The sequence below is a fragment of the Poromitra crassiceps genome (genome assembly GCF_964638095.1).
Source record: "Poromitra crassiceps genome assembly, chromosome: 2".
Taxonomy (NCBI): Eukaryota; Metazoa; Chordata; class Actinopteri; order Beryciformes; family Melamphaidae; genus Poromitra; species Poromitra crassiceps.
This window is the reverse complement of record NC_139624.1, coordinates 69,473,359-69,488,355: the sequence shown is the minus strand read 5'-3', so window position 1 is coordinate 69,488,355 and position 14,997 is coordinate 69,473,359. Positions and strand designations below refer to the sequence as shown.

Genomic DNA, 14,997 nt, shown 5'->3' with positions numbered 1-14,997 from the left:
AATGGTAGTGTTGAGATGGGTGGGGGCTTTGAAAGGGGTGGGAGAGATTAGCTTTAGGGTTTGGTTGGGGTTAGGTGTGGCCTGGTTAGGGTCTCTGGGCGGGGGGTCCAATTTGCTCCCCAGCATCTAGATGACCACCTTGTTTTTCAGCCGGAGGACCTTTGTTGAAAGGTCTCCAGGATCCACTTCCACTAGCATCTTTTGGAATACCTCAAAAATGTACTTTAGAGCTTTGGGGTATTGCAGGTCGAAGGTATAAATCAGTCCAAGCAGGTAGCAGCAGGCTCTGCTAACATCCCCAAGACGGCTGAGTACATTGACACCTTCAATAACGATCCCTACGTCGTTGACTAGTCCACTTTGGTCTCGCACCAGGTACACCGCCATCACCACTTCTTTCAGTTCTTCCTCCACATTGACAGCTGTAACACCGTCACTCTGCAGACACTGGTACAGCAGGCGGGCGGGATGGCAGGCAGGTGGGATTGCAGGAAGGCAGGGAGGTGGGATTGCAGGCAGGCAGGACGGCAGGCAGACAAACACACACACACACACACACACAGACAGACAGGATTTATCCATTAGATTATAAATAATGGTTTATTGTACAGTAAGCCCATGTGAAACATCTTTTGATGCATGTCACCAGGGTCCAACATTAACTTTCTTGTCCATCTGCCAAATGGGTAATGAATCCTCAAATTTTACCAGCCACTCAATAGATTCTCATTATTTTTTGCTGGGGAGACAAGCAAATCTACCAGCCAATTGCATATTTTACCTAAATCAATCAGTAGTACAAGCATTGTAAGTTGTGTTTGTTTATTAAAAAGCATCCCAATTAGCTGATACCTAGGTATCAGCTAGTTTTCCTGGGGTCCAGGACAACAAAGTATACAGTATGTATTCGTTTAAAGCAGAGGTGCCCAAATCCTTTCGTTTGAAGGGCCAGAATTAAAGCTGCAGGACTACGGGGGAAGGGGTTTAACTTGGGGGTTCCAAGTTACTGACCAAACACTATTTCAGTGATTGCTATCAGAATATAGAGCCATTTAACACTTAAAAGTGCCAAATAGCAGCTTCCATAGTTGTCTATTCAGTGGAAGGACTAATTTCAAATGTAGAGATTGTGGGGAGAAATCTGAAAGCCATGCATTGCACTCACTTTTATCTCCTTGATCAATGCAGTGGCATCTTCACCCAGGTGATCAATTAGACATCTGATGATGACTTCTCTCCTTTGTTGGATGGGGCAGTCACTCTGTTAAGGAGAACATTTATTTTAATAGCTGACAAGATGCAATACTCACTCTAGATCAGAGGTTTTCAAAGTTGGAGGGGGGCCTCCCCAGGGGGGCTCCAAACAGTTACAGGGGAGGCTCAGTGAATGGAAGTGAAAAATATTAGGTTATTATTAGCATACTCATCAAAAGGAGATCATAAAATAGCCTAAATGTGTGTTTTGGTGAAAGAGATGGTTCAGAGATACAGTAGTCTGTTGGGATTTTACCATTTTCCCAGTCAGAAACTAAGAAAGAGAGAGACAGAGAGAGAGAGTTGGATTGCTATTCCATTGAATGAATTTGAATGATTGGGATGTATTTACTATTTTTGGTTTAATCTGCATGCTTGTTCAAGTGACACATAAAAGCCTGTCAGTGATATTCAGGCCTACATGACCTTTCTGTGAATTAATACACAAGATGAATTGGTCATGTAAACACTAAGTACTTAGCTACATGACCAATTCATCTCGTTTATTAATTCTTGTCAGTGTCTCCTAAAGATCAATATATCAGCTTCAGGTATTTTACAGTTAAACCTTTAATTTGTTTTATTAAAGAATCAGCATCTTTGCAGAGAAGTTGACTCAATGTGAAGCAAGAATAACTCTAAACAGCCTGCATGCATAATTTGGATAGGCATATCTCTATTGACTATCTATTATCCCTATCTCACAACACCATCACATCAAATACCTGTAAAAACATTTGTTGCAATTTGGGTTCTTTTGTTGACTGGAAATAAACGTGTTTGCAGTGGGGAAACGCGGGTGGGGGGGACAAAAGAAAAGATGGGAGGATTTAGAGTGGACTCAATTAAAACTCAGCGAAACAGTGGGAGCTGCCGTGCCAGCAGAGAGATGGAGAGCTTGTCGACAGATCATCTGTGGTGCCCCAACGACTAATGCAAAATTACCGCTTTTGCGATGATAGGACCCTAGGTCTCTAGTGATTGGTTAGGGAAAAACGAACCCTCCTCCCCCATGGAACTTGTTGAAGAATGGAGGCAATGTCAGACTAGAAGATGGAAATGGAGGATAACTAGTTGACCCTAAAGTTGTTTAAAATTAACTACTACACAAAGGAGTAAACTGAAATACCTGGAGTAGAGGATTCATTTCCACACGATGGCTCTCCCCGAAAGCACCTTTCTTGGCTTGGAAGATGGACAGCAGTTTGTTGGAATAGTGGTCCAACATGGACATGAATTTGGGCTCAAGATTCACGGTGGTGATTCTTTGAAACTCAGCGCTTACCTGGGGAAAAAAAGACAAAAAACTAAGGACAGGGCACATTTTTTTAATTCAAACTTTGATTTGAGCAATACAATATCACAATGTAACTCTTATAGGACGTAACATCTGTGCTGGAGCAATGCCACCTACTCACCTGTGACACATCAAACAAGGCAGGCCACCTCTGCTTGAGCACTTGTCTTCTATGTGCAAACGTGTAGGACAACAACTCGTTGATGGTGGTCGTGCTATCTCTCTTCTTTAATTCAGACATAATTTGGAGTCGCAGCTGCTCTTGGTGTTCATCACTTTGACCTAAAGGATACTTTGGAAGATACTCCACTTCTCCCTTCCGTGCTTTTTTTACATTTTTGGCTGGTTTCTTTTCAGCAGGAGACTTGTTTTTGAGAGCGTTGCAGCTAACTTCAGGAAATCCAAAAGTTTGTAGTGTTTTCCTGTGATTTCCCATCTTCTGCTTTATGCGATCCCGCAAACCCTCAAATCCATTTGGACTTGCAGGTTCTCTCAGACATGGATGCTTTTTGATTAAGGCGACTGCAACCTGTTCAACTTGATAGCGTTTGGGATAGGCTGTGTGGCTGAAAATCAAATCTGCTATCCTTTGCATGATTTCAGACTTGACTCGAGGGTTTGTGAGTAGAGTGCCATCTTTGACAAATTGTTCATTTGCATTCCTCAGCACTGCCTCTGATGCAACTGAGAAAAGGGGAATGACAATTTCATTTGGCCATGGTGCCCTTGGAGGGCTTGATAAGACATTTTCTTGTGATGAAATTGATGATGTGCCATCTGACTGGTAACCTGCTAAACTATTGGATGGCAGTGATGACTGGCAATCTGCAAGTGGATGGCAGTGATGATGGGTAATCTGCAGAACTAGTGGACCCCTGTGATGACAGGTAATCTGCAGAACTAGTGGAGTCCAGTGGTGAAGTCCGGCTAAAGGAATCATAAGTGTCCATGTCGGTCACATTTGCAGTCTCAGATGATACAACTGAAAGCACTATTGTTTCCAAAGGCACAACTTTGATTGTCCCCTTATGTTTAACCTGGCTAGTATGATGCATGGTGAAGTAATCTCCAAAATCCTCATCAAAGTATTGGAGGGAGAATTGCTCATCAAGTTGGAATTCAGTCTTTACAATTTGATCCAACTCATCCATTGTGTCTGGCAGTCCTGATGCCAGTGTGAGCTTTTCATGACGGTGATCTATAAGCACCTTTACAACAAAAGGGTCCATCTGCATGAAAAGAAAATCAAAACAACTGGAAATCAGGATTACAGTACACACTTACATGGCTGAGTCTTTTTCACCACTGGCATCAAAATCCCTGATTTAGAATTTCATAATCATAATTAAATGTCTTCAACTTACCTCCTCTCCTCTCCCGTTTCCTTGCTGTAAAACAAATTTTGAAAATATTTAGCATTCATGACATCATCAGTGTTGTCATAAATCCCACTGTGACATTTTCAGTGATGTCATAAATCCCATAGACATTTTCAGTGATGTCATCAATCCCAGTGATGTCATAAACCCACTGTGACATCAGTGATGTCATAAATCCCATAGACATTTTCAGTGATGTCATCAATCCCAGTGATGTCATAAATCCACTGTGACATCAGTGATGTCATAAATCCCATAGACATTTTCAGTGATGTCATCAATCCCAGTGATGTCAGAATTCCCAATGTGACATCAGTGATGTCATAAATCCCACTGTGACATCAGTGATGTCATAAATCCCACTGTGACATCAGTGATGTCATAAATCCTGACAACATCATCAGTGATGTCATAATTCCCACTGTGACATCAGTGATGTCATAAATCCCACTGTAACATTATCAGTGATGTGATAAATCCCAGAGACATCAGTGATGTCATGAATCCCACAGTGACATCAGTGAGGTCATAAATCCACTGACATCATCAGTGATGTCATAAATCCCACCGATATTTTCAATGATGTCATAAATCCCAGTAATGTCATATTCCCAATGTGACATCAGTGATGTCATAAATCCCACTGACATTTTCAGTGATGTCATGAATCCCAGTGATGTCATAAATCCACTGACATCATCAGTGGTGTTATAAATCCGACATCACCAGTAATGATTCAAAGATTTTATTGCCATGTCAACAAAAGTTGATAGGAATTTGTCTTGGTTCACTCTCAGAGACAGACAAAAAACATAGCAGCCAATGCTGTGTCATTGGCCACACAGCAGCTGTGCTCAGCGGCCTATCTGCGAATGCGAGTTGCAGGATCAGCTTGGCAAGCTGAACAACGGGCGAGCCTACGTAGCGGGTGAGCCTAGGAATTGAGCGCGTGTAGTGCTCAAGATCCGTAGTAAAATAAATCACCAAAATGATGGGGTGGGGGGGAATCGTTTGTGCTGTAGGGCCGCCGGATGGAATTCAAACATCCCCCCTGTGACCCCACCACCGCTGCTGAAAAAATCCTAGAGGAAACACTGGAGTGTAGGGATGTCACAATATATCGTCCCACAATATATCGCGATATCAAAACGTGACAATATGTATCGAAATGAATATTGCGAGAAAAATAAGCTGAACATGGTGGTGGCACTGATCTGCATCTGATTGCATGCTCGCTCTCCTTTTCATTGCTTTGTTTGAACAGATGAGGGACGTCACAGACACAGGATGAAAATGGTGAAATTACGAAAATTATCGTGGAGGATGCCCCCTCAAGTTACAAATCTATTGCAAAAAAATATTGTTAAAATATCATATCGTTATCATGAACCCAATATCATGTATCGTATCATGAACTGAGTGTATCGTGACACCCCTACTGGAGTGCGATTGCTTTGAATACACCCTACAATTCTAAAACTGTGCTGACCTTGTACTGCTGGTCCTGGCCTCCTCAACGCCTCCTCGACAGGGTTTCCTCCAAAGCAAAGGTTCAGAGCTGGGGAGTAACAGAATACATGTATTTAAAATACAAAATATGACTGTATTCCATTACAGTTCAAGTTTAAATTGGTGTGCATTCTGAATACAGTTACTGTGTATTTAAAGAGTATTACTTTGTTTTATTTTATTTGGTCTAATGTTCATATGTGCCAAGCATTTCCTATAAACAGATTTGAAAAAATGCATGCAGTGCACCTGCCACACACAGCCTCCTGGCTGGGGAAATGTGCATTTGTTTTTGCAAAGAGTGAATGAACCACACTCAATATTTCATTTGATATGAATAAAAGAGACATTTTCATTTTCTGACAATGAAAATACAATTAATTGTGCAGCCCTACTATAAACTATTGATTTACTGTCTAAATGTGTGTGCTGCATCTAGCCTTGTCTGACACACAAAAAAACGCCAAAATGCCTAACTTTGGAGCATTGGAAACCCCACAAGCTTGACCACATTGGATGCAGTGGGTCTTAGTTTCATGACAGTGGTATAAGGCTCCTCACTACAGTTTCAAAAATGAGTCTGCTACAGCCTTTGAAAGACAGTAATATCGCCCGCGGTGTTTCTTCACATCCACCACGTGATGTTATAACGTTATATGGGGCAGAAATAGCCGATATACAGGCGAAAATAAAAAGATAGATTGGCTATGTTCGTACTCTGCTCATTACGGCGTGTGCTGCACGTGGGAAGACCGTGTCCACGCGGACTCTGCAGTGAAGCCAAGCCGAGCACTTTCACTCAAAGCCGTGAGGAAACCTGTGTTAACTCGGTACTCCTGGCGTGGCTTTCTCGACCCGACATTATCTTTCAGTACCGTGCTGACAGCCATGCACCTACCTCTGGACCAACGCAAAACTTTTCTGCCAACGGGGAATAATGAACTACTTTCTCGCGCCCATTAAAACTGATCAACCCCAAGAGAAAACACGGAAATGCAGAAAGCACCAGCCTAACGTGCAGCAGCAAGACCTTAGCAGCACGAATAAAATGTTGGAATTAAGCCAGTCACACAAGGCAAATTCGTTTTAGCAAACAGTGGCTTGAATATGTTTAAAGTTACTTACATTGATGTGCTGCAAGAGGAAAATGTTGGGTGGCAAAAAGCTTCAAGCAGCCGGCTCAAAATGTCCTCTGTCCATGTGGCTGGGCTCTCAACAGATAAATGATGTCACTTCCGCCAGCTTACCAAAATCTTTAAGCAATATGACCAATACATCTAGTTCTTAACATTATAATTTTTTCATTGAAACATACAATAATGATTACAAATATTTAATCAATGGAATCTGTCATTAAAATAACCATTTATTTTAACGAAATAATCTCACTATTATATGTCAATATTATATATAAACATTAGTTGGCGTTTTACTCATGCATTATGATATGATCAACTCAAATAATAACCATATTGATTAAGAGTAATTTTATTGGGTGAAGTTGTCATTATAATACTGTTATATTTACTTGGTCAATTAATTACTTTTCTGAGTGTAATCTGGTTTTCCATAATAATAATAATAAGTTCAGTGTTTATGCCTGTGTTGCTGTCTGTTGTAGTGTAAAATGACAGGTGCTTACATGAAAGTGAGTGAGAAAAGGAGAGGATACTGAATAATGACATCACAACAGTATAATCCTAATGGTAATTTAAAATTAAATATTCTTCTAAATATGGATGAAAGTCCAAAAAACGTCAAATTTTCTACGGCGCTGCCCTGGCGGGCAGCACCGAGGTTCCCTTCCTTACAGCACCCCCTACCTAAAAGTACTGTACTTTCAGCGCCACTGGGGAAGGGCAATTCTGAGACTGCACTGCAGTGGTGGAATTAGCTGCGATATAATTGGGCACCAGCAAAAATCTTGCCTAGGGCACCAACTTGGTCAGGCACGCCACTGGGCACGGCTCACCACTTATCCACTGTGCTGTCCGAGTTGTGCATTTTATTTCTGCCTATTTGTTCAGGTATAGTTTCTTGTTTTATGAAAGTTCATTGCATTGGATAATCTTGGCTGTCTCTCTTGCTAGTGATCCAGTCCAGGCATCATAACATTGTTTCAGCTCATCAACTCATCTGATCAATGCGGTCACTCCGGACCCATACAGCATTGCTGGCTAAGCTCAATATCATTGCCATAGTCATGGTTGGTGGGCTAAGCTGGAAATCATCATATAGCCATTGTTGGTGGCTAAAGTGGGTATCAATTTATTTGTCACTGTTTAAGCTGAAATAAGTCATTGTTGTTGACTAATCCGATGTATCCTCGTTCTAAGCTAAAAATCATCAAACATTGCAATAAAGATGAATTCAAAACCACTGCTGGAATCATTGTTGGCTAAGCTGGATATCAATCTCAGTCATTGTCTGATTTGGGGGAGGAAAAGCGCAGCTGGTTGGCGAGGTCAAGCCCAGTGAGTTAGTAAGTCGCTGATAAAAAGAAAGGATCGATGTTCAATGATCATCACCAATAATCATGAGGAATCTTCAATGGACATGTTTATTCTCAGCTATCGTCATTATGGACATTGTCAGTGATCTGCCTCTGAGAGGTAGTATCTGGGACAGAATCCTTCAGAAGCGTTGGATACAGTCCCTGGGACCCTCATTCCTATGGGCTATGTCTTTGTTTATTTTTGGTCGTTTTTTGTGTGTGTGTGATCATCTATTATAATTGCTCCATGTCTTAGATCTTATAGTAGGCAGCTTTACATTATGGCTCCCCTACCCAGGTTAGACCCGTGTGCCAGGTGCGTTCATCTATACTATAATTATCATGGTCATTGCTTGAGGAACTGCCAACCCCGATGAAGAGGGTGTTTGGTGCAAATTGCACACCATGTGTCAATTTTAAAGTAATTGAGAGCACTGTCCTGATCTTTTTGTCTTAAGATCAAACTGATCCTGATCCTTCGCCCATTTATTGCAAGCCCATGCTGTCGGTCCCCTTGCCATAGCCATTGCTGGCTAAAACCCATTCATTGCAAGCAGGTCCTGCCCCCTCCCTTGCCATTGCTGGCTATCTCAAGTTTTAAATTCTCCAGTCATTGCCAACCATTGCTGGCTAAGCCCAAATATATCGGATTATTGCCATTAACCATTGCTCACTAAAGCTCATAAATCATGTCGATTTATATACTCTGTATGTATTTTGATTTTTTCTTTTTTCTTTGCCCTGCCTTCCAGCACCCTAGACATTGTCAGGGTTTGTTTCGTTCAGTTTGAACCATTAACTATTATTCTGCTGGGTCATTATTATTATCATTTAATTTTATCATTATTATTACTAGGAACTGTTTCAATTCTTTATTTGTCTATCATTTATTTATTTTTATAATGTCTCTTCTCTCCATTACGTAATTCTAGATTCTTTGTTATAGTTCATTAATGGCAGCATATATCTGCGTAAGTCTCAGGTTTCATGTTTTAAATTAATTTTTCTTTTGGGGGAGTGTATTTCTCTATCTGTATGGAATATCAGTTCATATCCCATATCTTACTGGCCTTCATGTTATCTGATCCGATCAAGTGGCTTCACTATCGGCCCAATGTTCTCTCCATTCATGAAACTTATTAACTGCAATTGTCCCGCAGAGTCTTGAGGTCCTCCAAAATGTTGTTTACCCCTTGACCGTGAATCGGTAAGTCAATGCATATACGATGATGGTGGTTCTTTATCTCGATCCCGCATTACAAATTCATGTCCCACGTTTAAGCGTACACCAGGTTTCACCTGTTCACCATGTCTGTTGCTGGCTCGCTCTATGCCTTATCAGTAGCCTGTCCATTCCTTCACCTGCATAGTTGGCCTACATCTCCCAGCATGCATGCATAGCTGGCCTACATCTTCCAGCATGCATTTTGCCCCTCATAGTGAATAACGCCGCATAGCTGGCCCATTTCCCAGCATGCATTTTGTCCCTCATAGTAAATAACCCCGCATAGCTGGCCCATGTCCCAGCATGCATTTCGCCCCTCATGGTAAATAACCCGCATAACCAGCCTACATCTCCCGGCATTTGTAAATAAACCCGCATAGCAGGCCTACATCTTCCAGCACGCATAGCCGGCCTACATCTCCCGGCATTTGTAAATAAACCCACATAGCTGGCCTACATCTTCCAGCATGCATATCTGGCCTACATCTTCCAGCATGCATTTTGCCCCTTATAGTAAATAACCCGCATAGCTGGCCTACATCTTCCAGCATGCATAAAGCTGGCCTACATCTTCCAGCATGCATTTTGCCCCTCATAGTAAATTACCCGCATAGCTGCTCTACATCTCCCAGCATGCATTTTGTCCCTCATAGTAAATTTCCCCTCATAGTAAATAACCCCGCATAGCTGGCCCATGTCCCAGCATGCATTTTGCCCCTCATAGTGAATAACCCGCATAGCTGGCCTTAATCTACCAGCATGCATTTTGCCCTCATAGACTACATTTATTTATATGTTTGGTGAGCTCCATGATCCCCTTTATGCATTCCATTTATTCCAATTTAACTTTATTTTCTTTTGGGGGATTTCCTATCCTATTCTTCACTGACGACGCCCTCTCATCATCTCAGGAGAGCGTCATCATATCATGGAGTCATACGCCAAAATTAATTTGTTGTATCATTAAAGCGTGTTATACTTTCTATTAGTCTCTCATTATTGAAATGATGTCTTGGACTATTTTAAATAATGTAGACTACTTAACAGCCAATTCCCAGTTTGTCATATCACAGTGCACGCCCCCTTTCTTTGAGGATGTATAACCCATTCATTGTTAGGCTCGCCCCCTTTCTCTGATTCTGTCTCCTCACCCATTCACAGTTTACCACACATGTGGCAATAACCAATCAGCCCAAGCTATTCCTCTCCAGCTGATCCCAATCACCTAATCAGCGTAGTATATCAGGGTCCATGTTTTACTCTGTTTGCTATGTGCTGTGTATGTGCCATGTCATTCTCAGTTGCTGATCATCATCGCTGAAGCAGTTGTTTTTGCCCCACCTCCTCCCCTGACCACCACCATCGGTCATGACTCCTGATTGAAGAATTCCCTATGGGGGATTTCCTATCCTATTCTTCACTGACGACGCCCTCTCATCATCTCAGGAGAGCGTCATCATATCATGGAGTCATACGCCAAAATTAATTTGTTGTATCATTAAAGCTTGTTATACTTTCTATTAGTCTCTCATTATTGAAACATAGCTGTTGTGTGGTGGGCTGCGCAGACAACAAATGTAAAAAATCGCCAATTAAAGTTTTTTTGTACTCGCGAGCAAAACAAGGAAGCCGTTGAGAATTGTCGAGAAGAAAAATGTGGAGCTGTCAAGGAAGTAAGTTGGAGTGGTAATTCTTCCATATATATGATCTTTGTCTGCAACACAATATGGTATACACAATACTGGTATTTTTGTTTTCTGTATGTTGTGTCTTTTTATAGGTACCATCGAGGACCACTTTGGAAATAAGTGTTTTAATTAATGCTTTAAGTGCTATCCTCTGGGATTTTTTTAATTTGTGGTGTCATTTTTTTTTAAATGATTGTGTTATTTTGAAAATGTGATACTTTTATGAAATTCCTAATAAAAATTCAATTCAATTCAATTCAACACTTGACATAGGAGAATGCCAGGATTGGGGGGAGTTTTTGTTTTCCCCCGTGTTGGGCGTGGTTTCTGAATGATGACGCGCTCTGCAGTGTCTATGAGAAGGGTTCTGGCTGAAATTGAAAACCCAGATTCCATGGTCAAAGTGACTATGTGATGACATTTTACTTCTTTGAGCCAATAGATTACTTCACCCTCCTCCACCACAGAGCTTTGGAGCTTAACCCTGGCTCTTGGGTCCCATGATGGCGGGGTGCATCACCATGGCAACTTGCTCAGAACCTGGTCTGAGCAGGTCATCTTCAGGGCCCAGTAGTTCAAAACTTTTAATCCCTATCTGATGGGATTAGATTTGGATTTTGGGTAGTTCAAAACCAAAAAACAGGATGAGGATCACCTTGATATCCGATCAGATCAGGAAATCTAATCCAAGCCTCAATCTGGATTAAATCGTCAAATTGGGTAGTTCAAACCGACAACACAGGATTGGAATCAGTTTCATCCAGAAAATCAGGATTATCCTGATCCCACCAGAGGGGTGGATTACACATTGACTGCCAGCCGTTTTTTTTTTTGCTGTAGGTAGCTTTTGCCAAGCCGTTTTTTGAGGATTCTGGCTCATTTTACAAGAGCCGCGGATTCTTTTCTGCTTGGAGTTTGTCAACACAAAGTTCACAAAAGTACTAATAGAATGTGTGCTTTCTCTGTCTAAAAGAGTTAGTTTGTAGAGTTAGTAGTTATGTAGATATTAGCCGTTGAGTACAGCATGGTTTTAGCGTCTGAGAGTGAAAGCTGAGATAATCGCAGTTTTGTGAAATTCAATCAAACAGGCAGAACAGTCACTTTAACCATTTATTTTTGGCATCAGTGAGAGATCAGACATCCAAACAATATAGTTCCGAACGCCCTCTCCTTCAACTCCTCCCTCCGTGGGCGTGTCTAGTGGCTTTCAGCCTGCGTTTGTCACAAGCGAGTGCTCTGCTGCTGCTGCTGCTGCTGCGAGTTTGAGCAGCCTCCCTCCCTGGCAGCGAGTTTGAGCAGCCTCCCTCCCTGGCAGCGAGTGTGGATAGGTCTCACTCGTCTCTTGGGTTTGAGAGCCCCGATGAAGCCCCGTGCGACTCTAGGCTTTATGCTGCCCACCCAGTCCATTTCTGGAACCCCCCACCGCAGCAGCGCGAAAGCGCCCCCGCCTACAGTATGAGAATGAGGCTCGTTCGTTTCTGACTGTAAAATCGCCAAGCCATTTCCTTGAGAATGGAGGAAGCAGCCGCGGGAGGCGGCTGCTTTTGGTTGACTTTCTCTCTGTCGGGAGAGGACCGTCGCCACCTAGCTGGTCGGTAAAATAGATTATACACATTCAATACTTCCAATATCTCCATAGGAGACGCGGGGGGCATTGATCCACGTAGCACCGTCAAAAAAAAAAAAACGATTTTTTTGACGTATTAATACGTCGCTGGCAGTCAACCGTTGGATTATTTTTGACGTATTAATACGTCGATGGCAGTGAACGTGTTAAGTGGATTACTAGAGCAAAATGTACTAAACAATTGAATTAAAAATATGTTTCAATATAAGGAAGATGGCAGAGTGTATTGATTGAAATAATACAACATTTATAGCCTTCATGGCAGATACATTTTATTTTTTACTTTTTGGTCACATTTGTGGTGACCTACCTCTCAGAAGGGTGTCAAACCAAATAGTAACACAACATGCTCATATAATCATCCTAACAAAGATTGTCATTCACAAATGTAAGTTAGGTTAAAGGAAAAATATCTTCTACAAAATTAGGTCCATCTGTCATTCATCACCTTTCAAAAGTAATTGCGGACAACAGCATCTCGCATTGCCCTACCACTCAGTCTCTCATTTAGAGAGAAACCCACAGGTGGGCCTGGATCAGCAGCAGGAGCAATGGGCTCTGGGGGATCATCGATGTCACAGAGGGGGACTCTGCGATGGACAGCGATATTGTGTAGCACAATACAAGCAAGTATTATGCTGCATGCTCGTTGAGGTTCCACTCTTAGATAGTTTAGACATGCAAAGCGTCTCTTCAGTACCCCATTCAGGCGCTCAATGGCACACCTTGTCCTTCCATGGGCATTGTTGTAGCGCATCTGTGATGGAGTGTTGGGAGTGGGAAAAGGTGTCATCACCCATGGTAGGAGTGGGTAGGCACTGTCGGCCAATATCATCCCATCCGGGCTGTTAGTCTGGAAATCGGTGAACAGCCGGCTCTCCCTGAAGATCCGTGCATCATGGACTGACCCTGGCCATCGCACGACGCAGTTGGTGATGGCAAGGTCAGCATCTCCCACAAGTTGCACATTGATGCTGTGCCTCCCTTTCCTGTTGACATATTCCCACTCCCTCTGATGTGGCGCTTGAATATGCACATGGGTGCAGTCAATCACCCCGATGGTGTTGGGCATGCCTCCCGAAAGAAAGAACTGCTCCTTCACTTTGGCAATCTGACCATCGACCGGGAATTTAACGAAGCAATCCAGCAGGCCGGCCAGTGCATCAGAGACAGCTGTCACTACTTCACCCACTGTTGTCTTGTGGACTCCCATACCATCAGCTATCACCTGATAAAATGTTCCACATGCGTAAAAGCGCAGGGCAATAAGGACCTGTTCCTCCACAGTCAGAACATGACTCCGCAGGGTTCTGCGCTGCAGTTGTGGCCTAACCAGGTCAGCAATGTAGCTGATGTCTTCAAGTCCAAATCGAAAACGATCATAAAGTTCATCCGATTTATACTGTTGGAGAGGTTTGGGGCGCTCAGTCTGGACCCTCTGGCGGTAACCTCTCCTTCCAGGACGGACGAGGTGAACGATCCCTGCCATGACTGTGTTCTGACTGTTCTTTCAGTCAGTATAGTGTCTAAATAATTAGTAAATGCAAACACCTGCAATGTATCGCATTTCCAGATTTGTTAGGGCATGTGGTTAATCATGTAATCAAGCAAGTAACGACCAGACCTATAAAAACCAATTGCTGACCAACCCAGTGACTTGAAAAGATGGACAAGAAGGGGCCTAATTTCACTGCTGCTGAGACCCATTCACTGCTGGAGGGTGTAAGGGGGAATTATGACTCCTTAGTCGGTTGCTTTAGCGGAGAGGGTGGCGCGAAAGTTAAGGCTGAAATGTGAATGGGGATCACAGCAAGTGTCAATTCTACAGGGTCCGGACACAAAAGGACGGTGGACCAGGTGAAGTTGAGATGGAAGAATCTCAGACAGCAAGCTACAAAAGACCACAGCCAGGCCAAGAACACACAAACGGGTAACAAGCCATACAAGAGGGGAGAATTCACGGATGTGGTACTTGACATCATTGGTGGTCAGCAGTCACAATCGTTGCATGGGATACAGAATGTTGTGCTGGATGGTGAGCCGCAGGTATGTGTGACATTTAATAATAATAATAGTAATAATATAACATTTCACATTTCATATGAGATTTTATCCTTGTCCCTATAGAACTACAATTATTTGCCCTTATACCTGGTATTTTCCTATGGCTTTCCTGGGAGCTTGCATGCTTTTGGTCATCTTATTAAGTGGTATAAAGTATATAAATGAACTCTTAATTTCAGGCAATCAATGCAGTTGATGTGGGCTGCATGAGCATTCCAGGCGAGGACCTCCTGACCCTGAGTCTGACCCCTGTGGAAGCAGAAGCTGGACCCTCAGCCAGGCCTGATGACATGCAAGAGCCACCTCGAAAGAGAAGATTCAAGCGCACTGAGGAGAGTAATTCAGATGCCTATGAGACACTGCTGAGCCGTGAAACGGAGAGGGCGGAGATGCAGATCCGATTGGCAAAAGAGCAGATAGAGCTGTGCCAGCTTCAGCAAACGGAAGCCAGACTCCAAAT

The 14,997-nt window shown here is 42.7% G+C and overlaps 1 protein-coding gene across 1 annotated transcript; it reads right to left on the bottom strand.

Annotated features, from left to right (window-relative positions):
* Positions 1-12,924: 12,924 nt before the first annotated feature.
* LOC310800299 (putative nuclease HARBI1) lies at positions 12,925-13,962 on the bottom strand (the record flags this gene model as incomplete). The annotated part of the gene is made up of 1 exon (XM_083662877.1): positions 12,925-13,962. The coding sequence occupies one exon, from the start codon at positions 13,960-13,962 to the stop codon at positions 12,925-12,927; it is 1,038 nt and encodes a 345-aa protein (XP_083519003.1).
* Positions 13,963-14,997: the final 1,035 nt, after the last annotated feature.